The sequence below is a fragment of the Gymnoscopelus braueri genome, assembly GCF_963280865.1.
Source record: "Gymnoscopelus braueri genome assembly, chromosome: 7".
NCBI classification, from domain to species: Eukaryota; Metazoa; Chordata; class Actinopteri; order Myctophiformes; family Myctophidae; genus Gymnoscopelus; species Gymnoscopelus braueri.
This window is the reverse complement of record NC_137608.1, coordinates 14620105-14647746: the sequence shown is the minus strand read 5'-3', so window position 1 is coordinate 14647746 and position 27642 is coordinate 14620105. Positions and strand designations below refer to the sequence as shown.

The window sequence follows — 27642 nt, the reverse complement described above, 5'->3', positions numbered from 1 at the left end:
AAAAAAGTCCTGGGGAATTGTTTCCATTGTGGTCGGTATGTATTCAATTCATCAACCAGCATAAAAATAACACCAAAATACAATAACAGCAACAATATAAACAATATAAAACACTAAAAGGGAAAACTGTAGGCAGTGAATGGTCAGATTACTTCAAAATGTCACCGAATGCAAATTATAGCAATTTTTGTAATTAGCAAGTAGCAACGAAATCACTTGAACTACTGTAAATTGCCATTTAAAGTGTTATTTTCCACAAGAAAGTGTCACCAGATTCACCTCCTTATTTTCCATATAAAAAAAAGCTCACCACCTCTGGCCAGAAGATGGCGCTATTGTCAACGGAAAAGACAAGCAATTGGACTTAAAGGAGTAGTTCACAAAAAATGTTTTACTCATTTACTATCAATTACACAGCCCATGATATGAAGCCTTGAATTCATAGAGTTGTTTTAGTTTTCGTCGCATTCCTAAGCCAATAATTTGATGACCAGCGGAGTCTCCGTGACCAGACAAAAACTTTAACATCTCCATGAATGCATTCAAGGCTTCATGGGGTGTAAATAAAGCATTTTTGGGGTGAATTACTCCTTTAAAATATATTTAAAAAAAAAACACTTGTGAAACCTGTTTCCTTTAATTGTTTACATGGGTCTGTTTGTTTGATTAAATTACTTCCTTTATTAACAGTTTGCAAAAAAAGCACAGAGATACAGTTTCATACAAATGGATAAACAATAATATGCATATAAACATCATATAAACGAGTATCAAAAAATATATATATCTACAGGGGGGGGATTTCCCCCTATGGTAGCGGTTCCCAAGTAACCCACAGTGTTTTTGTTTTTTTGCCCACTTGCACCAGCCTCACGGTCGCGCAGTGGGGCCTCGACCCACAGGTTTGAAAATGGAAAACTGTTGTGTTTCTCTTGGGTCACATGACAGCATGTGTTGCAGTCACCTGACCTCCTCCTCCTCCTCCTGCTGTGTGGAGCTGGTCTAGTGAAAATGGCAGCTCACTTATCATACGGAAGAGTCAATCTAAACATCCTCAGAGAAGCAGCTAGGAAGGAGCTGAGGGAGTTTTTAGACAAATGTGCAGGAAGTAAGGTAAATGACAATTAACACTACGAATCTGCAAACAATAGGTTTAAATATAAGCTGTTTTGTTTGATGTGATGTCTGTGATGATGTGACGAGGCATCTGCAAATTATCTTGACCAACAGATTGACAATAATACAATAAAACATTGTAGTCTACTGTCTACAACTATCGGAATACCTGATATAATATATATGATATATATATATTGGTCCAGTACTTTCATGTACTGGACCAATACTTCCTGTACTCCCATGTAAACTGTCTGTCATTTGTCATTTTACTTAAGGCCATAGTTAGACAAATGTGCAGGAAGTAAGGTAAATGACAACAACAGTACAAATCTGCAAACAAGTTTGAAATCTAAACGGTTATGTTTGATATGATGTGATGTGATGACGTGATCTTGTGACGAGGCATGCTGCAAATGATCTTGACCAACAACTGATTCACAATAAAATATATGTAGTCTACAACTAGCTCTGATCCATCCTTCTAACGCTATGGACCAGAGCTAGTCTACAACTGTCATCATAACACCATACTAGCCTTGGATCAAGACTATCATATATAGTGTATTGTATTTGATGGATTTTGATATTTGCATATATATGCAAATATCAAAATCTACAAAATACATCTATGATAGTCTTGATCCAAGGCTACCTTGGATCTAGACTATCAGTCTGACTTTAGCTTTAGTATATGCAAATGTGAAAATCGATAAAATACATCTATGATAGTCTTGATCCAAGGCTAGTACCATACCAGATATCTGGTATGTTATTATATATATTGGTCCAGCACATCCATGTAAACTGTCTTGTCATTTGTCCTTTTACTTTAGGCCATAGTTTGGGATGAATATCTCACAGGACCTTTTGGACTGATAGCACAGTATTCTTTACTGAAGGTGAGATCTGCTTGTTTGCTTGTTGTTGTGTTTTTTTGCTACAAGCTGATGAAACCTAATGTGAGTTAAGGGGATATTTCGTCCCATCATGTTTCTGTCTGAAGGACGGTGTACTGCAGTGGTGGGAAAAGTACTCACATGTTTTACTTAAGTAAAAGTATCAATACTGCAATGTAGAAATACTCTGGTAAAAGTTAGGAATTCAAAATTTACTTGAGTAAAAGTACAAAACTATTGGTATCAAAATGTACTTAAAGTACCAAAAGTAGAAAGAATTTCCCATTTCACAAGTTTTAGAATGTATACAAATCTTTTGAAAATAGCAGATGGCATTGTGAGCTTGTAGATCGGCTATTTTCAAATGGCCGAAATGTATATAGGACTGAAGTGGGTAATGTTTTGTTATGATAATCAAAATCTACAAAGTAACTAGTAACTTTTTATAATTGTAGTGGAGTAAAAGTGCAACATTTGCCTCTGAGATGTAGTGGAGTAGAAGTAAAAATACTGTAAACTGTAAATACTCCAGTAAAGTAAAAATACCAAAAAATTGTACTTAAGTACAGGTACTTAGTTACTTTACACCACTGCTTTTCAGGAACATGAAGTGGAGAAGATGTTTACCCTCAAGGGAGGGCGCCTCCCTTCTGCCGATGTCAAAAACATCATCTTCTTTGTTCGTCCCAGACTGGAGCTTATGGACATTATTGCTGAGAATATCTTCAGGTTTGTAATTCATCTACTGTAGGGATGAAAAACTTAAATTTGTTTATATTTTCAAAGATTTGCACACATTTTCACAATGTTTCAAAAATAGCAGCTATATTTTGTGACGCGCTATGAGCTTGTATATCTGCTATTTTTGAATAGGCAAGGTATAAAATGACACGGATGCTTTCCCAGTTTTAATGGGTTAAATGGTTAAAATGTCTGAGTCTCAGCTTTGTCAGATTGGATGCATTATCATGACACGTAAAATAGAACTATTCATTCATCAATTCTAGTGAGGATAAGATGCACTCGCCACGTGACTTCCACATCCTGTTTGTTCCACGGCGGAGCATGCTCTGTGAGCAGAGGCTGAAGGAGCAAGGCGTGCTCAACTCTTTCATCAACATTGAGGAGTACATCCTGGACCTGATACCCTACGATGGTGACCTACTCTCCATGGAGTCTGAAGGTGCCTTCAGGGTGTGTATAACGTCTGGATTTAGCACAAATGTATTGCAGCATAGCGTTGCTGTCGGGCTGAAACCTTAGTTGTATCTCTGTATTTCAACTTTTTATGTTTTTCTTTTTCTCCGTAAATAAATGACCTACTTTGACGTACAATTGTGTCGCGTAAAAGTAGCTAAAATAGCCGATCTGCATCCCTACTAAATAATAACTACATTGGAACACAGGTTACTGTTTTTGTCCATTTCCTGAAAATTAACAGTTTTGGACATACAAGGTTTCCACCCGACAGCGATGATATGGTTGAGCGTGAGATATATGCTCCAGTTACAAAATCAATTACAAAGTGACTGTAAAAATGCCTCGTCTCTCATTGAGGCTTACAGTTGTATACAGGCTCCTGTGTATCTAGTGAGACTTATTTCACCCCCCATTTATGTCTCCTATAGGAGTGCTATCTTGAGAACGATCAAACAAGTTTGTACCACACTGCTAAAGGCCTCATGACCCTGCAGGCACTGTATGGTACTATACCACAGATCTATGGGAAAGGAGAGTGTGCAAGGGTGAGTATGGTGCGATAGTTTAGGATATAAAATAACCTTTAAGTCATGCTTTTTTTAATTAAAACATTTTTTTTAAATATAATTGACTGGTATATTTTTCACAATAACCATTCCACATAAATATGTTAATTGACAACTTAAAGAAGATAATAAGAATGTTTTTTTCTTGTTTGCAGCATGTAGCCAATATGATGCTGAGAATGAAGAGGGAGTTTGCTGGAAGTCAGAGCCAGATCCTGCCAGTGTTTGATACACTACTGCTGCTGGACCGTAACGTTGACCTGCTGACCCCGCTGGCCACACAGCTCACCTACGAGGGACTCATCGATGAGATCTATGGCATCACTAATGGTCAGGATTCATTATTATTGTATTGTGTTATGCTTATTCATCGTTGCATTCTTCATAATTCTCGCTGCTCTCTCTATACGTCTCCTCTGGCTGTGTGTACTGTATGTCTCCTCTAGGGCATACATAAGGCAAGGGTTCCCAAACTTTTCAAGGGCGCAACCACCCAAAATGTTTGAAATGGGAACCCCGCCCCCACCCTGACAAGCACTTGGAAATGTAGGCATTCCATTTAGTTTGACTCGGTTCCACAGAAAAACATTGTGAGAATAGCCAAACTACAAGCACAGCGAGGCGTTGTGAGCTTGTAGATCGGCTATTTTCACTACGTAATATTTGGCCAATTTAGTATTAAAAAGGTCTTAAAAGTCATTAAATTGTCACTTTATAAATGTGCAGATACCCTGTATACACTTATACTGTATATTGGTTCGTTTACTGTTGAGTGAGAAAACAATGTTGCATTTTAAGCTGATCATCTGGGGACCCCCCTGGGGACCCCCAGTTTGGGAAGTACTGATATAGGGTATGTCTCATGTAAGGTAAGGTAAGGTAAGGTATGACTTCTATATTACAAGTTCTGTCTTCTGTAACTTAGGGTATGTCAAGTTGCCTCCTGAGAAGTTTGCTCAGAAGAAGCAAGGAGAAGGGGGTAAAGATTTACCCACAGAGGCCAAGAAGTTGCAGCTCAACTCTGCAGAGGAATTGTACGCTGAGATACGGGACAAGAATTTCAATGCTGTTGGAGCAGCGCTCAGCAGGAAGGCCAAAATCATCTCTGCTGCCTTCGAGGTGCGTCTCACCTCAACGCATCCACCATTACTTTGTATACGTAATTTAGTAGCACAAGCAGCGAAATGTTGGTGTGACATGGTCTGCAAGACTATGCAACAACAGCAATACAATATAATATTAAGAATAGTTATAGTACTGCAATTAAATTAGCGCTGCCAGAATTAGTGCATGCCAACGAGCAGGTGAGCCCTGTTGACAAGTACAACTTAATTTAAGGAATTGATGCACTAAAAATGTTAACACAGATTTCATGACCCGCCCCCATCAATCCCACTTATCCACCCACTCGTTGCACTAGTCGTAGCTCTAATGTTACCTGATGGCGGATGGATCCAAGTGAGATGGAAAAAAGAACCTACTGTATGTTTGGCCCTCTGGATGCATGGGGAATGAAAACACAAGTCGGGTATTGCCAGAAAAGGCTGCACGATTTACAGTGCAGGGCACTTTTTTTAAAATCTTTATTTATACAGGTGAAGAGTCCCATTGAGATACAAGATCACTTTTATGAGGGAGCCCTATTTAGTGTAGCAGTAGTACAAAAAGCTGCAACTTACTGAATATAAACAAACATTTACATAAAACAGAAACATTTAAAATAATTTAAGAGTGCAACAGAGTTATGAGGCACCAACCGAAACCACTTTTTTTTCTTCCTAGAGTAGCTGTTGCCTAGACTGGATCACAGTGGTCAGTTTGGAATGAAAACCAGGCTATCCTCTGTGTGGAGAGCCTGGTGATGTGGGGTTACAGTTCTTAAACCGAGGTCAGTGCAACCGGGCGATAGTCATTCAGGCCGGCTGGCGAGGGGTTCTTGGGTACAGGGACTATGGACTGGGCAAGGGAGAGGTTGAATATAAGTTAAAATGCTTTGCTTTACTTGGTCAAGAAGACACCACAACTAATCAAATGATTGTAATCTCTATGGCAATTCTTACAAAGTGCACAACAGAAAACCAATAGATCTGGACAGGTGATGACATTTTCTCAAAGATACGATACAGTCCAAATCCTGCACTAATTTGTTTTCCTTTATAGATAGATGCATAATCAGCCCTGTAATCAAAAGTATTGATTACAGTCAAACCTGTGCTATTCCTAGTGGCAAATGCATGTGCCATTACTGGCCTGTGCTCCTGATGAACACTTAATATGAGGGGTTTCTCTGTAGCTTATTTAAATGTCACTGTGTTGGAGTCAATGTTTAATTTGTTTAGTTATATTAAAAAAATCTGATTGAATACGCATATAACTTGTCATGGTTCTGGGTTAGGATAGGATCATGCAAGAGCATATTAGAACCTGCACACTCCTATGCTCCAATATATTATTGGATTAAAGAGTGAAAATTCTATTATTTTTTGTAATATTCTAGACAGGCAATTTTGTGTAATTGTGTGAGTTGTGATTCAGAAAGATCTGGAAATGAATTAAGCCGTCATTCATTCATTTTACTACTACAGACAGTATATATATCTACAAAATTCTATGATCTAATATACATTGATAAGTAGCTCTCTATTTCTCTCTGTCACCGTTTGGTGTTAACATCTTCTTAATTGTCTGACTTGCCCAAACCTGTTCTACATTTAATCTTATTTTCTGGTGTGCTGTTTGATGGATTTTTGGATGTTGTAAATTAGCTGCTTGATGGCTTGTGATTGTGGTTTTTTCCCTAACTGTTCTGCTTTGTCTGAGGCAAAATGCTGGATAATAATAATAATAATAATAATAATAATAATACATACGATTTATATAGCGCTTTTCTAAATACTCAAAGTCGCTTTACATAGCAGAAAAATAACAACTTTATTAGAATTGACTAGTTAAAAAGGATTAAAATCTATAAAAGAAAAGTACAATAAAAAGGAGGGGTTGGGGTTTTATGTAGGGAATGCGATTCTGAAAAGGTGGGTTTTGAGTGTGGTTTTAAACATGGTGAGGGTGGGAGCAGCTCTGATGTGAGCTGGGAGTGAGTTCCACAGTTAGGGGGCAGCCGCAGAGAAGGCCCTGTCACCCCAGGTTTGTTTATTTTGTTATGGTGATGTGGTTAACATGGGACTGGAAGGAGAGAGTGGGGTCCAGGATGACACCCAGGTTACGGATAATGAACTGTCTGAGGTGTCAGGCTCTGTTTTTTTCTTAATTTAGTTTTCCCTTGTCTCATAGGAACGCCACAATGCTAAAACTGTGGGGGAAATAAAGCAGTTTGTGTCCCAGTTGCCTCACATGCAGGCAGCAAGGAGCTCGCTAGCTAACCACACCTCTATAGCCGAGCTCATCAAAGACATCACCAGTATGTACAGTATAAGCTTCCCTTCTTTTCCTTTCCTTCATATCGTGGCCGTCGGGCAGAAACCTTGTATGATCGAAAGCCGTTACTTTTCAGGGAAATAAAAAAAAGAACGTGTGTTCAAATGGATCCAGTGTAGTTATTATTTAATCACAAGCCTCCTTTTTTCATTTTCAATCTGGTGTCCTTCCCCTAACTTCCAAAATTGTGTCTGATAAAATCAAATATCTAAATACTGAATCAAGCAACTTAAACACGGTCTGGGGTGCTCACAAAAGCCTGAGTATAGGTTTAAATGAACCCAACATGTTTGAAAGTGAAATACCCCTTTAAGTATAAAACAATGGAGGATTACCAATACCATTCATTTATGAAAAAACTATGGAGATACAAGGTTTTGCCCGACAGCAACCATCTCCAATCTGATTTAGTTTCTTCTATTATATTGTGAAATAGAAAGAAATGAAAAATCCAATAAAATGACGAGACACAACTTTGACATTGCAAACTTTGGTCTCCTAGGAAAATTGGTAAACATCTAGTGAATAAAAAATGTTGCTACTTGCAGCCAAAATCAATCTCTCTTTGCCCAAGGATATATTTTATATAATCATTTCTAAGCTGGACAGCAGTCCCAGCAGTATACTGTATAGCATTTATCTTTTCCTAATGTCTCCCGTTTCAGCTTCAGAGGCCTTCTTTGACAATCTGACAGTGGAGCAGGAGTTTATGACAGGGGTCGACACAGACAAGGTACCTACCCACCCAGTGTTGATCCTAATCTGTTTTATAGGTAGAAATGACGTGTCTTGAAATAAGTTGAAAACTTGAAGTATTCATGATTTGCATTTGAGTATCATGAACAGTGGTGCCAAAGAATAGAAACCTCTTTTTCTGCTCCAGTTTATATATATTAGTAAGTAAGTCATCATGTAGCCTGAATGTTAATATTTTATGGTTAAAATGTGTTGGATAAAAAAGCATTTGCACATTGTTTTCCACTTGTTAAATCATCCTGACTGTTTCTCAATACAGGTGAACACTTATATAGAAGACTGCATTGCCCAGAAAGATCCCTTGATCAAGATTCTGCGTCTAGTGTGTATGCAGTCTGTCTGCAACAATGGCCTCAAGCAGAAGGTGTTGGACTACTACAAGAGGGAAATCTTGCAGGTATAATTTCAAGTGATTTCTCTAGGCATTGTCATTTGGGATGAAGAGCATAGTAGGGCTGCAACTATCTATTAGATTTTTAGCGATTATTATTATTATCGCTAAGTTCTTTGTTGAATCAAATAATTGTACATTTTATTTTAGATAATTTTTACATAAAATATAGATTAACAACTCAACGTCGTACTAAATTGCATTGTGAATTTGGAGATCAGCTTGGATAGCTTGGGCATTCTAAACGTAGTGGTGGTGTACTGATTATGGAAACATGCAGTGGGAGTTTTATTTAGATTTGTCACCCAAATAAAAACAAAGGTGATTATATCATTAACCACTTAAACCCTTTATACTGTACTTTATTATTATCTTTTTCAAATTATTATTTAGAGAAGCCAATCATTTTTTACCCTTTTTCCAACCCAATTTGCTTCCTCCCCAATTTGCTCACAATTGGCCCAAACACGGGCCAATTGTGTTCTATGTAGACGCTCGGCCAAGCCAGATGCACCGCGGTAGATTTGAACCCTTTTAAAAAATAGCTGATCTACAAGCTCACAACTTGATCGGCTATTTTGCTAGAATGCCCTGTGCACAAAAAGTTCAAAAATCACAGAGCGATACATACCACCAATTCTACCAAAGTTTAATATTGCTGACTGTTCCTGTATTGTTTTTTGATGGCCGGCGAAACAACTCCATGACTATGGTTTTTCCCTTTTTAATGCAGACCTATGGCTATGAACACATGCTGACACTTAACAACCTTGAGAAGACGGGCCTTTTAAAACCCCAGACAAACTCCAGGAACAACTACCCCACCATTAGGAAGACCCTTAAACTGTGGATGGAGGACGCCAACGAGCAGGTGAGCCCTGTTGATGAGATTTTAGAACCTGCTGGCGAAGAGAGCAATTGAATTAAATCTGTTTATGGTAAATTCATTCATTTATTATCGGTGAAGCAGTGGTTTGTGACCCTAGCCCTGGGGTCTCTAGTTACGGCTGATTCTCCAGGTAGGTGATTGTGATCATCTCGGGCCACATTTATAAAACTGTATTGGGTTCCATACTAAAAGTTTATGCATACCCATCCACCAAAATAATCAGATTTATATGTATTTAAAAAATCTGAATCGATTTCAATATGTGCGCACATGTACTAGTGCCATTTTTTCAAAAGAACGACTTTATGTGTCTTGGCGGGCAAGTGGACTATTTAATAGAACGACTGTATGCGTCCATGGCGGGTATTGTGTTAAGAAAATGACTGTGCACAAAGTACTGATTTTGTAAATACAAAATAATAATTCATATTTTTTTAAATATTGCAATAATGTGTGGTTGTTACAAAATCCCAAGCCACACCTGGACTTTTCTCACTGCACACCGTTTTAGAACCACTGTTGTAGACAGTCTTGCAAGCCTGTTAATTCTTTTTATTATTTATGATTTACAATGTCTTATGATTCCTTGTGGTGTCAGCCGCAAGCGAAAAACACAGTTAAAAGTCCTGTTAGTTCCTCATGACAAGGTTTTAGAAGGCTGTGTAATTTCACATCATCAGAGCATTTGTCTTTATTTCAATACTTTGCCAGCGGCATCGCTAACTCCTACTGTCCTACATCCAGAATTTTCATACGCGTGGTGAGAGTTACCATAGAGGTATGCACATTCTCCCGCCACGTCTGTTTTTATATAAGTCCCAACTTTTGTGTGGGAAGTGGCACGTGCATCTTTCAAGTCTGGACTTGTGCATAACGCAACGATTATAAATGAGGTCCCTGGTGTCCCTTGTCTCACTACTAGACATGATTAGACACGATTAGAAGCCAACATGGCACGGACACTAGGAGAATGCAATCAACTAACTGGTAGGATAGAAAACCAGCAGGGGTCTATGGCAGCTGAATGCACCCACAGGGATCAATAAAGGTCTATCTATCTATCTACAGTACTAGGGGTCTCAGAGGGGCCAGAATTGGCAACCAGTGGTTTGTTCATCATCTTCTCCTTTTTCATTGTGTTCTCTCTAGAACCCCAACGACATCTCCTACGTGTACAGTGGCTACGCGCCCCTAAGCATCAGACTGACCCAGGTTTTGGCCCGGCCCGGCTGGCGCAGCATTGAAGAGGTTCTGAAGATGCTCCCAGGTCCCCATTTCGAGGAGAGACAGCAGCTGCCGGCTGGGCTTCATAAGAAACGTGAGGACCAGCAGAAAGAAACTGGGGCTGTGTGTTGTTGCTGACCAAACAGAGGCATAGAAATAAAAGTAAATGGTCTCCGGTGTGCGGCTTGGAGATAAGACGCGGCTACGTCAACTGATAATTTATAACATGCAGCTGACAAAGGGATGGGGCCGACTGTCAGTGTCTCTGTTTGTGTTGTTTTTCATGTCTATTGATACCGGGGGGAAGGATGAGGAGAAAAGCGCTGTCAACTGCCCATTTGTCATTGGAGACCCAGTATTAGGATTTTTCTCAGTCCTTAGCCTATAGTGGCTATTACAGCCGTAGGGGTTGTGCTGATGTGAATAGTGAAATTAATTATACACTCCCTGTGAAATGTGCTAATTAGAACTGTGCATTTGGGTATAGGAGAGCTGGCTTGTTTCTACTTGTTTGTACCCTGCTTTCGTTTTTAAAAGGTGATAATAGAGATCTCTATGTAAGGGTGTGGTGATGGCTGTTTAGTTTTAGTTGTTTTACTAATTTTTTTCAGATTCCAGAATTCGGTGCTTTAACGAATGCCAGTGTTGCTTTTGAATTTTGGATCATGTATGTTTAGTGTTGCAGAATGATGGAGGAGAATTTGCACAGGCTAATATAATGTTTGAATAATGATGGAAAATTATTGTTCGACCTACTGTAGTATAATGATTTTCAGTCCTCATTTCCCTTCTCTTTTTGTAAGCACATGCTCCCAGGTAGCTGCGTAGTGACTTCTGAATGCACTGTAAACGGGTCCATTGAGTTTAATCGACCTAGGATTTTAAAGTGTGTCAATCCCTGTGTCGAGTTGTTGATTTAGTTTGATGGATTTCGAACCAGGGTCTCCCATCCAAGCGCAGAAAGTTACTGAGCTGAGACGAAAACCCTGTTTGGGCAGAGAGGAGATATTATGCTTTGAGCTGTGCAATACCTTTTGGCATTCAGTAGTAGTTCCTACCCGACCACAGTATCTAAAGACCACCTTCAACCCCCGCAGTTGTTAGTTATATTGTATATTAACATGCTCTACCATACAGATTGGTTACAATAACGTTTTATTAACAAAAAAAAGTGAATGGATTGCAGCTTAACCCATTAACACCGGAAAAGCATCTGTGTCATTTTAGATTTTAACCACTTTAACCATTATTTTATACTTTGGCTATTCAAAAATAGCAGATATACAAGTTCATAGCGCGTCACGAGCTTGTAGATCTGCTCATTTTGAAAATTCATGAAGATTTGTGGCAAATCTTTGAATATATATAAATTTTGTTTTTAAAGTAAACATTTTTAACTCAAATTTTTGCTTTTGGGGGTCCCTGGAACAAAATATTTTGAGATGGGGGTCCGCGGTCAAATACATATAATTTTTGGGGTCCTTTACAAAAGGTTTGAGCAGCACCTATATAGCAACATATGTTTTTCAGAAAACTAAGAATAATGCCATTATGTTTGATCGATCACCTGCTGTTTTCTCACCGTCTCACAGGCCAACAGGGAGAGAACCGGACCACACTCGTGTTCTTCCTCGGAGGAGTAACGTACGCAGAAATAGCCGCCCTGCGCTTCCTCTCTCAAATGGAGGACAGCGGGATGGAATACATCATCGCCACCACCAAACTGATTAATGGCACCAGCTGGGTCAAATCCCTCATGGACCGGCCAGAGTCGCAGAACCCCTGAGTCCCCCCCCCCCCAGCGAGTCGCAGAACCCCTGAGTCCCCCCCCCCCCCCCCCCCAGTTGGAAGGTACATGCACACTTGTGCACACGGCTGGATACATCAAAAGCCCTTTTAGACCAAAAGACCTTGCCTGCTGTGTTCATGTCCGTGTTCTGCAGGTGTCTCATTGATGTCTACAGTGGATTAAAACCCACGTCGTGACCTTGTAGATCAGGTGTTTTTGATGCGTGACACCGCCGCCAAACTAAGCATAAATCAGACTTAAGCTTTTCAAAGGTTCCACTGCACCCTATATTCCATATAATTTAATTTATGTGCTACTGCTACCTTATACAGTACATTGTATTCTATTTTCATCTTTGGTCAACATGCTCCACTGTGCAGTGTATTGTATGTATGTAACTATGTATATATATATATACTGTATGTACAGTATGATGGAAACTTTTGAAATGTTGGAGAAAATGTGATTTTTGCAAAGCTAAAAAAAAACAAATATTGTATGTTTTACTGCTTTTGATTTTCATTTTGTTTAGACTTTTTTTCTATTACTGCCCAGTTTGTTTCTTTTTTCTTCATTTTGTTTGGCTATAATGCTGAATAAAATGTGTAAATACAATGGTTTCAAGTAATTGTAGATGTACAACTCTGAATAACTCGCTGATATGGAGCATCCACTGTATGCATCATACTGTATGGTGAAAGGTAAGATGGCAGTGGTGATCAGAGAGCGAGAGAGGAGTAGAAAGGAGAGGATGGGAGTGTGTCCATCAGCGGCCGCTCCAGCTCTCTGAAGGAGCAATTAACCAAGTAACAGGCCTCCCGATCAGCCGATAATGGCCCTCTGCTGTCTGGAGATCTTAGCCCGTAGTGGCCCATGATTTGACAGCGCAGGACACTGATTGAATTAGGAAGCCATTTGCTCCATGTTCCGGTAGGAAGATAACTGCGTTTGAGCAGCGGGTTTGATCTCTGTTCCAATCGATAGCGAGTCCGTGCCTTACACCACGAGCACAAGGGCTCCTGACCCAGCAGGGGATGCAGAGAGAAGATACTTAACTGGGCTCAACATGCACAAATGTATAAGCGGCCCCTAGCTTGATTGCAGGCTAGCAAACTACAATATAATTTAGCTCAATATAAAAGCAAATTTTAATAGAATTTCTTTTTTATTTGAATCTATAATGGCTTATTCTAGGATTTCTCTGAGCAGCAGGTGCACTGTACGGCTTAACTTTCCGTTAGGAAAAACCCAAGAGGTTTGTTCAGACCCTTGCAATCAGTTTAATTGCCTCTGACTCCTCCTCCTCTGCCATAAGGACTTGAAACGACAACAGACATCAACTGGTATTTCTGGGCTCGCAGCACAGGAGCCTATTTACTGATCAGCTCCCGTCCTGCACAAACAAAGGTAAGATTATTTTAAAAACAAATTAAGAGTCTAATTTATTTGTGCATATATTTGTCTGGCACACATGTCAGAAAGTGAAATGTACAAAGGCGTGTGTGGCAGTGTTTTCATAGGGCATGATAAAATAGCTTTAACATACAGTAGTATGCGATCAACTGATGGTTTAAGCCTTATAGTATTTTATTAACTATGCAACAAGTGCTTTGATCAGTAACAAAAGTGATTTATTTCCTACAAGAAACAACTTATAATAGCTTCAAAAGTACTGATGTATCATGTGTGACTAAATTATTACATGAAGGTGCTGAGAATGTGTTGTACAAAGTACAAAGCAATAAAGTATTCAGTAGCCTCGGTTATTCCTGGGTATAAATCAATGGAGAAAGGATCAATACTGAACCCATTTTGTGCAATTTACAAATAAATTATTAATAATGGTCTGTGTGGCTTCACTTAGGTATAAAAGCCTGGCCATTATGATGAGAGCCTGCACATGTATCCTTTGCTCATTTCTGATTTAAATGAACTACAACTTAGTTAACTAGTAGTCCATGAACTGTAACCGAGTTCTAAGATAACTCAACAATAGATTTCAAATGGGGAAAGACCTGACGGAATACTGTTTGATTACAGAACAATGGGACGTGGAGAAAATATGGGACATCTTACTCAACACACTGGTCGCAGACAGAAGCAATATGTGCCTATGGATGTGGAACCCTTGGCAATCCGCTTCCTACGGACATTCAGAGAAGTCCTGAAATTTGTTCTCTTCAGCTACACAGTGTTGTTTGGAGCTCTTCTCTTAGCTCGGTGGACTACATATTTTGTGGTCGCACACCACAAGGTTGCAAACCACAAAAAATAATACTGAGCAGAGCAGACTGTCAGTATAAGTACTTAATGTATATTGTGGGATTTACAGGTCTTAAGCAATTGTCAAAAGTTATTAAAGGAGACTTTATTTGGATTTGCAGTGTTTTGCATTTTAATGTGAACTTGAACAGTATGTGTGCTGTGAACAGAATATAATTGTTAAGTCATAAATACACAGCATATCACAAAAGCACATCTTATTTTGGTAGAATCACAAAAATGGATCACTGTTGTGTTGTCCCTTGTTTAGTTAAAGCCTCTCACTATGTAACTTTTTTTAATGCATAAAATGTAATTTTGTCCAATCTGTATGGTAGAGCATGTTAACACAATATAACTTATACAATTGGTGTGGTTGTATTTTTTCTCCCTGCTCTTCTATTGAGACATTTAGATGGTGTCAAAGGTCATGTCTCACCTAGACGCAGGATCTGACCCGAATTTTGACCTGACGGTCAAGATTCAATTTATCCCCCGAGCAAGCAGGCCGGCTCTATTAGCTCAATGGAAAAAAATATCAGCTCTTGCACAGGAAACCGGGTTCAAAGCCGGGGTAGAAGAGTATGAATACATAGTGCTCCTTGAAGGGTGATCTGATAAATCTGATAGACTTATTTGATATTGTTAATTACGCTACTTCTTTGCATTAAAAGGGAAAGAAAGGAGTTTAATATGTGCATTATGGGTCTATCTGACAGACATAAGTTATTTTTCCAGAGAAAATCATATTACATGGATGTTCCCGGTGGGAAAAAGGCATATCCTACAATATTTGTTTTACTGTATGCTTGAATTCATATTAAATCTACAGCATAGCTTCGACAATCTGACATCATGTACATTTGGTTGTGTAATGAGCCTAATACTCAAATGTTTACTGGGTAAACATTTCTGTTTACTTTTACATGCCCTATTTTGCTCTTTTAAAGCTCTTTCTAGCCACATCCTAGAATATAATTTCCACTTATGAGTTCTAAAATAGCCTACTGTAATGGGATCCTCGAGGAGTTTCCAGGTGATCCTCAGTCAAATTATATTAGTTATATTTGAATATAATTCAATTCCCTTGAAATGATTAGACTACTATACAAATCATGTTTGAGTTACTATTCTTTGTTTCAATACCATCACTATCAATCTTATTTCCCATGTACAATTGTGGTGGCCTTTAGACAGGTGGATTTCATTTAAACAAAACATATTTTCGTATCAGGGTCCCTTGGACAGAATCGTTTGAAAAGGGGGCTCGTGCCCTAATGAAAGTCAATTTTGCATGTCTGTGATATGAAAAGGTCCCCGATAAATATATATTCTTTTTCTGGAAGCATGCTTTTGAAATGATCCAGTTGCATTCTTGTTTGTTCCAATTGGGTCTACATTTTTATTCAATGTCATTATATTCACTGTTGATAGACTTTACATTATCCAGATACCCACTGTCTGTTGTAGGCCTGCTGACACTATGCAGTCTCATTATCTACTGTAACTGTTGATACATAGGCTACCCATTCATGAGCGATAGATCAATGTACAGTACATTTATGCATATCACTGGTGATAGATTGTACAATATATATTTATTGATATGATATATTATGTTAAAGGTAGTGTAAGTGATTTCCTTTGATTAAAGTAAGTGTTAAATAGCTCTATATTCTGATAGTACTCCTTGTTATAGAGTGTTTGTTCATTAAAAGGAGTCTCCATGTCTCTCCAGCTCCTTATTAAACAGAAAATGCATTTCCAGGTCGGGAGGATATACATTTTATCCAATCAGGATAGAGACCTCAATCAGGTTACAGATTAAACAATTGAAATTGGAATTGATGAAATTGGAAATTAGCAGACAAAATTGGAACTGGAATATTATAATAGTTAAGCTGATAAATGGGTACTCTCTCCTGATTGGCTGACATTTTGTCACCTACCTGAAAATGTATTTTCTTTCTATTTATTAAAGAGCTGCAGAGATGGGGAGACTGAACAAACACTCTACAGCAATGATTACTATCAGAATATAGTGCTTTAACCTTATAACAAAATCGTTTTTGTTTTAGCCAAAAGATATCACTTACCCACTCGCCCTTCTCTTACCTGTTAGGCCTACCTAGCTGTGTTTTCACTCTCGCTGCTGTAGCCTACTGTTAAGACTTGATTGATTGATTGAAATTTTTATTAGGCAAAAGAATGTAAAACAACACCGTTACATTTATAATGCTTTTGTCTAAAAGGTCCACCTGGACACCTGGACACCTGGATTTCCCCACAGGGGTCAATTAGGCCTGTCACAATTATTACATATTCGGCTAATCGCAATTATTTGAGATAAACGCAATTCTTTTTTGCATAATTGTCATATTTTCCATGTTGAAAAATATCCATATATTTTCAAACATTAAAAAATAGTGGAAATAGCAGATCTACAAGCTCAAACGCCTCGCAACGCGTTTTGAGCTTGTAGATGGCTTTTTCCACTATTAATGATTTTTGAAAGTATAAAGTTATTAAATCTGTCAATCATTTCTTTGTGTATTTGTTATTTGTCATATCTACCAAGTAAAATGTCATAATCGTGACAACCCTATAGGGTCAATGAAGGTTTAAATAAATGTTTCTTAGTGCACATGACTGCAGGATTAGACAAAAAAACTGATGCACAGTCAGTAACAGGAAATCAGTCTGTGTGACATTGTTCTAGTCTGGCACACTAGTTTTCTTTTCTTTTTAATTTGAACAGTTTTCAAATTGTGAGCTTGTAGATTTGCTATTTTCAAAAGATTTGTATACATTTTATACATTTGAAAACTTGTGAAATGGGACATTCAGCATAATGAGTACTTTCTACTTTTGGTACTTTAAGTACATTTTGATACCAACACTTTTGTACTTTTACTCAAGTACATTTTGAATAGCTGACTTTTACTTGTAACAGAGTGTATCTACATTGCAGTGTTGATACTTAGTACTTTTTCCATCACTGCCCTGCACAACAAACCTAGGTGGAAAGACTGGTGATGCGAGGTTACAACAAACCAACACAACCCATGTCTCCGTCTGATGACGTCACTCTGTTTGAGTTTCCCCGCCCCTGCAAACTGTCAGCAAAGCAAGCTGTTGTCAACTCTGAAGAACATGTCATGATGGCAACAAGTTCCAGCGTGGTGGTCGCTACTAATATGATGATTATGTATGAGGATGAGTCTGTGGATGTACGTTATGAAGACGGATCCCGGCTGCTCTTATCACCGTGCGGGTCTGAGTTCGTGCTGGTCAAAGCTCCTGACCCGACCATGCACCCTCTGTACACCTCTGAGAAGGTTCGACAGAGGACCAGATTTGCCATCAGCACCTACAAGGTACTAAAGGAGCTAGATAGTTACATTTACCTGTTTTAATATCTGTGCTGCCTTAAAGCCTGGGATCAAGACTGTCAGAGATGTAGTTCGATTCTTTACTTTTTTTGACATTTGCATCTGGGCTGCACCCCCCAGAGCGTCCTGGACTTTCACCAGTAATGTCCGTATTTCTCCGAACATGTACAAATTCAAAATATAAGGTGCTTACGGGGTAGCCCCGGATGTTAAATCGGCATTCGGAATCTTTGTGCAGTGTATTAGTCCGTATTTTTCCAATACATATGTGTTTTAATCCCGTCTGTGCCTGAACGCCATTCCCGCCCTCGTTTACTTCCTGTTTACATTGAGTGTAATACCGGCTTTCACCTGATGCGCCCCGTCACTACCCGCCCATTGAGAACTGATAGAATTCTACACAGACGGGATTAAAATACATATTTATTGAAAAATGCGGGCTAATACAGTAAACACTGGTTCCCAATGACGAGTTAACATCCGGGGCTACAGGGTCAGCACTTTATATGATTATTTTGTACATGTACGGAGAAGTACGGGCTTTCCGCGCGGATGTCCAGTGACAATTGGGCGGTGAAGCCCAAGACTATCGAAGACGAACGTAAAAGTCAGACTCGATCAAATACATCTATGATGATCCAAAGCTAGTGCTGCCTATAATGAGCACCTACAAACTTGACTTAAGTTGTGCCCAGTGAATGACTGACTCGTGCAGCAATATCGATTGTGGAACTAGGGAATCCTTGGTGTTTCTCTCCAAAACTTTTGGAAGGCATTGATTGATTGATCACTGGTGGACAAAGTACTCATCCCCAGTATTTGAGTCAAAGTATAGAAACCCCCCTAGAAGATATATTACTTGACTACATTTGAAAGTTTCTCAGACAAATATGTTAGCCCTAGAATGGCTGTGATATACATGAAATGTAGTCATTCTAGGACTAGGGTTGTCTGTCTGTCTTTCTTCAAAATAACATGCTTTTAAAAATACTTAATTGTACCATTTCCAAACTACATGTTCAGGACAGAGGACAAATTATGTCCAAAGGGCATAACAAAAAGTCCAGGTCCAGACAGTCAGGGTGGTTTAAAAGGCCTTTATTACATTTGGCCTTGAGACAAGTTTTTAATGTCTCTATTATATTATTCCCTTCCATGAGCACCGGTGGTTTGAGGGATGCCAGTAGCGCTCTTGTAACTTCTTTCTTCTACAATACATGTTCTCTTTCATCTCAATGCATTGCTGTATTGCAATTTAGAGCCCTTTTCAGTAAAGTACAGATACTCAAAAAATTGCATTGATGTTGTGCTAACACCTTTTGACCCAGTCTCCAACATGACCTTCTGATTTGTAGGATTTAATGGTGGATGTATTGGCATTCAGGAATAAATATGCCCCTCGGCCATACCTGCCGGAGGAACTTATCCCTGTTGCTCATATAAAGGTAAGAAGGGCTTGCATGTCTTTTCCTCCCCACATAATTCTGGTGTGCTTGTTGTGTTCTGTCTAAAGTATTTTGCATACGCTGCTGCAAAAATACTGGTGGGGCAATATGGACAAAATCAAATATCACAATATTTTCGACCGAATACCTCAATATCAAAATTGTGAGAATAATATTGTATCGTGAAGATAATATCACTTTTCTTTTTAATGTTTCAAAATTGTGCAAAAATTGCAAAAATAGGCCATCTATAAGATATATATATTGTAGATTGGCTATTTTAGATTTTTCTTTTATTTTTGGTCAATTTTTTAATTATAAAATAGTAAAAAGCAACACTTCTGTCACTTATATCATGACATTATATATTAAAAAAATGCAGACAGTAGTCTAATATCACGATATCAATATAGTATTGATAGATTGTCCAAGCCTAATCCAGGTGGTATAATAGATTACTGGATCATCTTCTTCCACCAGCAAATCATACTTTCTCTCCTTTTAGCCTTTTTTCAGTATTGACTCATATGTGGAGTGGCCCGAGTTGTCTTCCTGTGGTGCTGCTGAGCTCAGACCCTGTGGTGAGACTGTCATCAGGTCAGTGGATGGGAGGGCCAGCGTAACGCTGTCATCCTCGGGGGAGGAGTTCTCTGTGGAGTTCATGTGCGGCCTCAGTCAGGCTCAGACTCAGCACCACGGGTCGCATGCTCTAAGCGGAGAGCCTGAAAGCAGATCAGTCAGTCAGCATCACCACCACCACCACCACCACCACCAACAGAGCAACCTGGCCATTGATGATTACCTCCAGACCACCAACCATGAAAGCAAACAGAATCAGGTTAAAGGAAACAGAAATAAGAAGATGGAGGAGGTGCACAGATCTTGTTCTCCACAGAATAGCACCCACCGCACTACTCACCCCAAGGTAAAGGCCCCCCAGCAATGCATTCTGCATGTCTCATATTTATGACATGTGTCATGGGTATCACAATATTATGTACCTCCGACAAGGAGGTTATGTCAGTTTATCTGACTGACATAGCTAAAAAAGGATAAATAGCATAGAAAGGAGCATGTCTTTTTGGCAGATGAATAACATTCTAACCAAGGTGCTCTTTGGTACGAGGATGAGAAAGTTGAAGAACAAAACAGAAAAACGACCAAGGCACTCCTGTGGAAAAGTTAAAAAGCCTTTATTGATAATAAATGAATAAATAAATGGCTAAAGTAATGCATGCTAAGAAAGTTACAAATGCACCTGGCTCACTGGCGAGGTGAATCTCATATGAGTCTAATATGTTTTACTTTATTGTCATGCATTAGCCATTATATCTAAAAAAAAAAGAAGTAATTGCCATGATTGCTATGTTGCCATGTAATTCTTTCATGAATGTCATGGCAATGGAGGTATTCTTTCAAATTCTTTCATCCTTTAGAAAGAGATAGAAACCTATTGATTCTGGTGAAAGCAAGACCTTTCCTCTAGCTCCACCATCAGGCCAAATTAGAGTATCTCTTGGACTCTAGTCATACAAGACACAAATTATGCTGTGCACATTGATTGTTCCTTCGTCAAGCGCCACCAGCAGGCCTAACTTTACAATAATGTAAGCAAACGATTTCTTAGCCTTGATAGAGGTTTGCAGACGTTTTGCACTCTGCTGGGTGAATTCTTGTTTAAATTGTTATGTGTGTTCTGTTGTGTTCTGTTGTGTTGTCTTCATCCTAATCTTCTATTCATTCTATTACGTATATTCTCTGCACCTGATTCGGATGCTATCAATGCATTGAATGGGACATTATCACCTTTTATTAGACCATTGAATGGGCGAAATAGTACTGACCTACCCGCGATCTATCAGACCATTCATTGGGTGTTATCAAGACATACTGACCTACCAACGAAGATGACTTAAATAGTTCAGTTTCGGTTTTGGTTTTGGTTTCGGACCATGATGGAGGCGCGCAGTCTCAGGCGAACTGTCAACCCGTGAAGGACCACCGAGGGAGCTAAAGCGACCGAGTTGCCGTCCTGAACGGTGTGACGTTCGCCTGAGCCTACTCAGCGCAGTTGGAGTTATGTACCGATAGGCACAGAATCGTAAATATTGTTGTGGGGACTGCTCCGCCTCCAAGTAGGTCAGTAGCTCCTGATTACGCCCAATGAATGGTCTGACAAATCGCGGGTAGGTCCGTATATCGCCTACTCGTCGCCTACTCGCCCATTCAATGGTCTGATAAAACGTGATAATCTCCCATTCAATGCATTGATAGCATTCGAAGCCGGTGTTCTCTGCTACTTTGCTCTCCTTCCATCATCTAAGCCGGAGAAGATGTACCACTCCACTGCAGTGGTCCAGCATTGCTCCTGCTCTCATATCGCCCCCATGTGGCGCTACCCTGTCTCTCTGGCTCGCCACCACAGGGCCATTCGCCGTTCCAAGCCTCCTGGAGATGAAGACTCCAGCCAGACCGGCAGGATGATGAACACGACAGGGGAATCCTGTGAAGAGAGGAAGTCTTGTCTTCCAGAGGCACTTCCTCTCACATGCACCTCGCCTCATCAGCACAGGTACTGTATCTGTGATAGACTTACACCCCCCCCCCCCCCCCCCCCACACTTTGTACAACGGTGTTGCTCGGCAAAATAGACGATCTACAAGCTCTCAATGTGTCACATCATCTCTTTGGTTGGATTTTCATTCATCTGCCAAAACGACACCCAAAATAGGGAAATGCCCCGAAATAGGGAACCTGTGATGAATGTGATGATGAAAGTGGTTTCACTTTCAACGCAACCCCACAACCCCATCAAGTCTAGAATTCTGTTGCTGCTAAACACAACCCCACCAAGTCTAGCTTTCTGTTGCCTTTAAGCAACTCGCCAGGTCCCAGAGAAAGCAGCCCAACTCTTCGTCACTCTTCATCGCCATCCTCTCCTTCAGGTCTTGCCAACGGGGGAAAGCCAACCTGAGATTTAGTCACGTTTTGGAGCTGTATTTTGATTGCAGTCGCACCCAAAAGTTGACATCCAGAAATTATAAATCCAGGCAGAAATATCTCTGCAGACACTGACACTAACACATGCTACAAATTGGATGAGAGTTATAACTGAATAGGGTCATTTTAAGATAAGTTTATACTATTTCAAGGGGGGAATTCCTGCTGATTATACATTTCAGCATGTAATGTCATCATGTGATTTGCTGGTTTAATACATGAACTATTGAATTTGAGTCTAATCATCTGTGTTAGGTGGAAGTTCAACGATCCCCTCCTGTCAGACGAAGAACATTCAGACCTTACATCAGAACTGATCAAAGTGATTTGGTGTCGAGGAGTGATCTACAGGTGCTGTACTGAGCTTTCAATTTTTATTAAAAAGTGTGGAAAAACAAAGCAAAATGTTGTAGATCAAGCAAAATGTGTTTTTGTGTGTGTCCGCCCGTCCTATGTAGGATTTTCAGTGGAACTATTCCAGTCATAGAGGTTTCCCTAGGTGACGGATCAGTCATCCGGTCTAACGGTGTCCAGAACAGCTATTTCACCCACTACAGAACTGAGCCCCACTCAGTGGAGGTAAACTGTCATGTACTTAACATACTGTCGTACGACAAATAGCTAAAATAGCCGATCTACAAGCTCACATGATGTGCAGTGAGCTTGTAGATCTGCAATTTTGGCAATTTTTGGAAAAATATTTTAAAAAAAAGTTTAAATTGCTTTTGGTCTTGACTCTGTCTCACTTTACATGTGGGTGGTCTCGAATACAGCAATAGTGAGGAGGATGTGGAAATCTGTCATAACACTTCCCAATGCATTCTGAAAGGGCTCACTCTCGATTGCTCGCGGTGCATTTTATGTAGACTGGAAGTGTTTTTACAGTGCCTTTTACAATGAAAACCCAATGTCCTGCTTTCACAATAGAAATGATTATAAAGGTATGCATGGTGAACTGTCTTCTAGGTGAAAGAGGTAACGTATCATCTAAGCAGCCTTCCACCAGATGTACCTGGACAGGTGTACTCTTTGGAATCTATTATGAGTCTTGCAAGCAGGTAAGCTAGAAGAGTGACTCTCAGCCTTTTTCATTTCAAGGACACCCAGTTTGATATCCTTTAGACGACGGACCCCCATTTGTTACAATTTTGTATCTCCAGGATGCCAATTTACAATGTAAATTGCTGTTAATTTAACTTAGAGAGTGTACAAATGCTACCAAATGTAGACTCTCTGAGTTACAGACTTGTAAGGGTCCATTTGGTTACTAAGGGCCCGTACAGACTGCAGGAGATTGGGTCCGATATTGCTGTCGCCGACATTTTTTGGCGCTCGCCGACAAAACCTCCCGATCTGACGCAGATCGGCCTTTGATCTGCGAGATAATGCTCGCTGTGTGTGAAAGGCACCGCGAGACGATATGGCCGCGATTATCCGCTCTGCGACGGCTTTCCGACCGTTTTCAGATAACTACCATGTTAGATATTCAGCTCTGTCTGGGACAGGACAGCAGACAATATCATACACTATGAACGGGGCTGCGACCACCTTGCGAGGAGATGCACGCTACAGCCAATGAGAGCACATTACAGCCACCGTGGCTAGGGGGGCGTCGCTGGATCTGACCACAACAAACAGTCCCTACCGCAATATTATCGTCCAGTCCTGTATTAAGTTAACATTATAAAACAAAATGAGAGAGTGAGCGAGCCTGGTGGGCTGTTTATTTTAGAGGAATTGTACAGAGAGAGAGAGACAGACAGAGAGTGAGAGCGAGAGCGAGCTCTGTGTGTGTGTGTGTGTGTGTGTGTGTGTGTGTGTGTGTGAGTGTGCAGCATGTGCATGTTGTGTCAGAACAGCGTTGCCAGATGTTGCGAGAGAAATAAGCAACCAGGTCTATGAAAACAAGCCCAAGAAAAGGCCACTTGAGCACTTTAAACCTATTTACAAATACATTGGATATTTGAAAATAGCCGATCTACAAGCTCACAACGCGTCGCAGCTATTTTCAAAGAAAAATCTTGAGAAAATTGTGGAATATTTTCCAAATCCACACAAATCTTGTATGGGGGTCTATGATGGCACAACATATTTACAGAAGGGGGGTCTGCGGACAAATACATATTATGTGTTGTTTAAACCACTGGTTTAAACAACATTAGGAAACAAGGCCAAATAAGCAACTATACAAATAAGCCCAAAAAATGCACCCCGCAACAACCAATATTTACAAGCAACTCTACAGAAAAACAAGCCCAAAGTCGCTTATAATAAGCGGACATGGCAACGCTGTCACTGACCGCTTCTGCACTTGACGTGCGAGAGAGAGAGAAAGAGAGAGAGAAAGAGCGAGAGAGGGAGAGAGGCATATCACGGGATACGTCGATTAAAATGAATTGGAATAAACTCAAATGTATGTATTGGGTCTGACTCTGGAGATAGCATCCTAGTGAACTATCCTACAGTGTGTCAGCCCTTGTCGGGGATCAATCCTGTTGTGAAGACCACAACGATATTATGACAGCCGATTTCAAGAAATAAACTCCTGCAGTGTGTAATGCTTAACGATCAGATAACCCCCCGAGCACTTTAAGGTCCTGCAATGTGTACCTGCCTTAACTATCACCACTATTTATCTGGGAACCCCTGGGGGTCCTGAGACCCGATGTCGAGAGCCAGTAAGCTAGAATGAAAACAGCACAGTAGAATGGATTTGATGCCAACTGCAACACTCTTTCATCCTTGTCTTTTAACAAACATATTGCATTGTTTGCAGGATCCTAACTTGCTACAACCAGGCCAGTGTCTCATTAACGCTCTCAGCCACACCCAGCTGTTTGGAACAGGTTAAAGTGTTGATCTACACATGTTAAATGTTATGTTAAAGCTGCAATCCATAACTTTGCTTCATTAGTGAATACAAAATATTTTGACCAATCTGTATGGTAGAAAATTGTATAACTAACACACAACTGTGGTTGTTGTTGTTGTTGGTCTCCCTGCTCTTCTATTGAGAAATCTTGTGGTGAAAACCCGGGTAGGACATGAATGTTAAAGACGGGGTGCCGTGATTTTCAGTGATTCCCCCCCCCCTAAAACATAATCATCAGGTATTATGGTTATACTAGGAGGAAGATTTTTTTCAAAAAAGTGTACAGAAAGTGTTAAAATTATGCCTCCAGTTCATTTAGTATACCTGCTTCTCACCTTAGCACCTCCTCCACCATCTTAGCACCACCCACCTGTCCTAGTCCCTCCTCTTGTGTTATGATAATGAGGGTGAGGGTATAATTTTACTGTGTCATTAAAGTGCTGTTTTTCTATTGACACGTTTGACCCTCAAGGTTTCAGCCTCCAGGAAGAAACTCAAAATAGTCAGAGAAGACATAAAACACCATAAAAACACCACCAGGGGGCTTAATGAAGTTCTATCAACCTCATAGGCACATGAAAAACAGAAAAAGTGCAAAACCATGGCACCACCTCTTTAAGGATTGCAGTTTTAATGTTATCGGTAGTGTTGTATAGCTTCTGTAAAACAGTTACTTGTATTCGTTTGACCACTTTTTGTCAACTGTCAATTTGTCGTATTCTAATTGTTGTTGCGATATACAGTATATACAGCAGCAACATACTTTTTTTGTAATTTTTGAATAAATATTGACCTAAGTTTTTCAGAAAACTTTAGGATTTAGAAGGGGTTTTTAGAATCGGCCTCAGGTCTAAATGGGTTAAAGCCCCTTGAGCTACATTCTATGCACTACAGGTGCTATAAAAAATTATACATCATTGAAATTACGACCAAAAACAAATACATTGTTTTCTTTCTGTGTACAGGACAGACATTTTTCTCAGCCAGTGTCATTTGAACAAGAGGTATGCAGTGGTGCAGCTGTACAACATGACATTTTAATGCCACAAATGGAACAAAGCCGGTGAGTGGTGTTTCACTGGCAAATCCTCAGATGTTTTCAATTTATTTCTAGTTCTTTTATTTATTTATTTTTTTCAAAAATAGAGAAAATAGCAGATCTACAAGCTCACAACACATTGCTTTGCGACGTGCATTACATGTGATATCGCTATTTGTTGTATGATAATATAGGGCTTACAGTATGTGTTTTTAACTAACATGAACTGCTGTTTATGTTGACTGACTTTCTGCCCACTTTCAGGACAAACCTCGTAGATACAGAACTGGAGAAGATAAAACGATTTAACTGTATCCTTGAGGTTTTAAACGACTATCATGGGTCAATGGGCCGGGTGCATAAACAGATATTTTGGGGGAATTTGAATTTTTACTCAAGCTATATATTTTAGCATTCTACTCTAATTGACACTCATGTTGTCCTTGTAGTCAGCTTTGGTAGACACTACTGAATAGACATGTTCTTTAACGTCTTACCAGTTCTGTTGGAGAACAGCAATCTACCTGGAACTCCTAAAAGTTCTCTTGAAAAGACAACAATGAAAGCAGATACTTCTAGTGAACCAGTGGATGACAACTGCATCGCTGAGGCACTCCAGAGAACATCCAAAGCTATACAGGACATTGACACACTCCTTTCGGCAACCACACTCTTTTGAAACAGCTCTGACACACTCCATTCAGCAACCAGACTCATGTGAAACAGTGCTGCTTGAAAGAGATATTTACAAAAAGGAATATTCTGCTCATTTGTCAATGAGTTTACTTGGATACAGCTGTTGGTACTTGGGAAAGTGATTGCACCTTTTTCGAGAGAATAGCATGTGTACCCACTCCATGAAATACAGTAAATAAATGTCTTTATTGATACTGAGATGTATGACAACTGTTTTAGATACCTGTCAATCGTAAATGCATATTTTGTTTTAATATTAAAGTTTATCACCATCAAGAAGCGGTCTTAGTAAATGAATTATTAAGTAGTAAGAAATGTGCAAGTTTGAAGATTAAATATACCGTTGAGGTTGCATCTACCTAACATACTCTTTTTTTCTTACTGTATAAAGCACTGATATTATCGAAAGCCAACAATGTTTACACACAAACAGTTACCAACTTTGTGCCGAGTTAGCAGCTTAGTTTGCACGATCCACCCAAAAGTGACTAATTGTGGTTAGGCAAAGTAAGACTACCCTGCAAAAGCCCCAGTGTTCATCTAATTCTGAGAGTGTACAAATGGAACCAAATGAGCCTGTAAACAATTGACTGCATTGAAAACCTCATAGTAGGGAAGAGTTTAGCCGTAGAACTATCTGGTTCTTCTGGATGAGCACACACACTGGACAA

At 39.7% G+C, this 27642-nt stretch overlaps 2 protein-coding genes across 4 annotated transcripts; both read left to right on the top strand.

The window, feature by feature from the left end:
- The first annotated feature begins 993 nt into the window (after positions 1-993).
- Positions 994-12880, top strand: vps33a (VPS33A core subunit of CORVET and HOPS complexes). 2 transcript variants are annotated; one of them, XM_080432385.1, is made up of 13 exons: positions 994-1113; positions 1953-2018; positions 2617-2744; positions 3023-3209; positions 3644-3760; positions 3937-4111; positions 4707-4900; positions 7073-7199; positions 7882-7949; positions 8232-8369; positions 9097-9234; positions 10402-10570; positions 12069-12880. In XM_080432385.1, exons 1-13 carry the CDS (start codon positions 1012-1014, stop codon positions 12260-12262), a joined length of 1803 nt encoding a protein of 600 aa, XP_080288511.1. In that variant the 5' UTR covers positions 994-1011; the 3' UTR covers positions 12263-12880. The 2 variants fall into 2 exon arrangements, with proteins under 2 accessions (XP_080288511.1, XP_080288512.1); XM_080432386.1 differs by having other exon boundaries at positions 1010-1108.
- Positions 12881-17646: 4766 nt separating this feature from the next.
- Positions 17647-27325, top strand: cUnh5orf34 (chromosome Un C5orf34 homolog). 2 transcript variants are annotated; one of them, XM_080432720.1, is made up of 11 exons: positions 17647-17904; positions 19275-19364; positions 19870-20289; positions 21689-21936; positions 22620-22715; positions 22823-22943; positions 23331-23422; positions 25141-25210; positions 26202-26299; positions 26540-26586; positions 26792-27325. In XM_080432720.1, exons 1-11 carry the CDS (start codon positions 17686-17688, stop codon positions 26836-26838), a joined length of 1548 nt encoding a protein of 515 aa, XP_080288846.1. In that variant the 5' UTR covers positions 17647-17685; the 3' UTR covers positions 26839-27325. The 2 variants fall into 2 exon arrangements, with proteins under 2 accessions (XP_080288846.1, XP_080288845.1); XM_080432719.1 differs by having other exon boundaries at positions 26776-27325.
- The last annotated feature ends 317 nt before the right edge of the window (positions 27326-27642 follow it).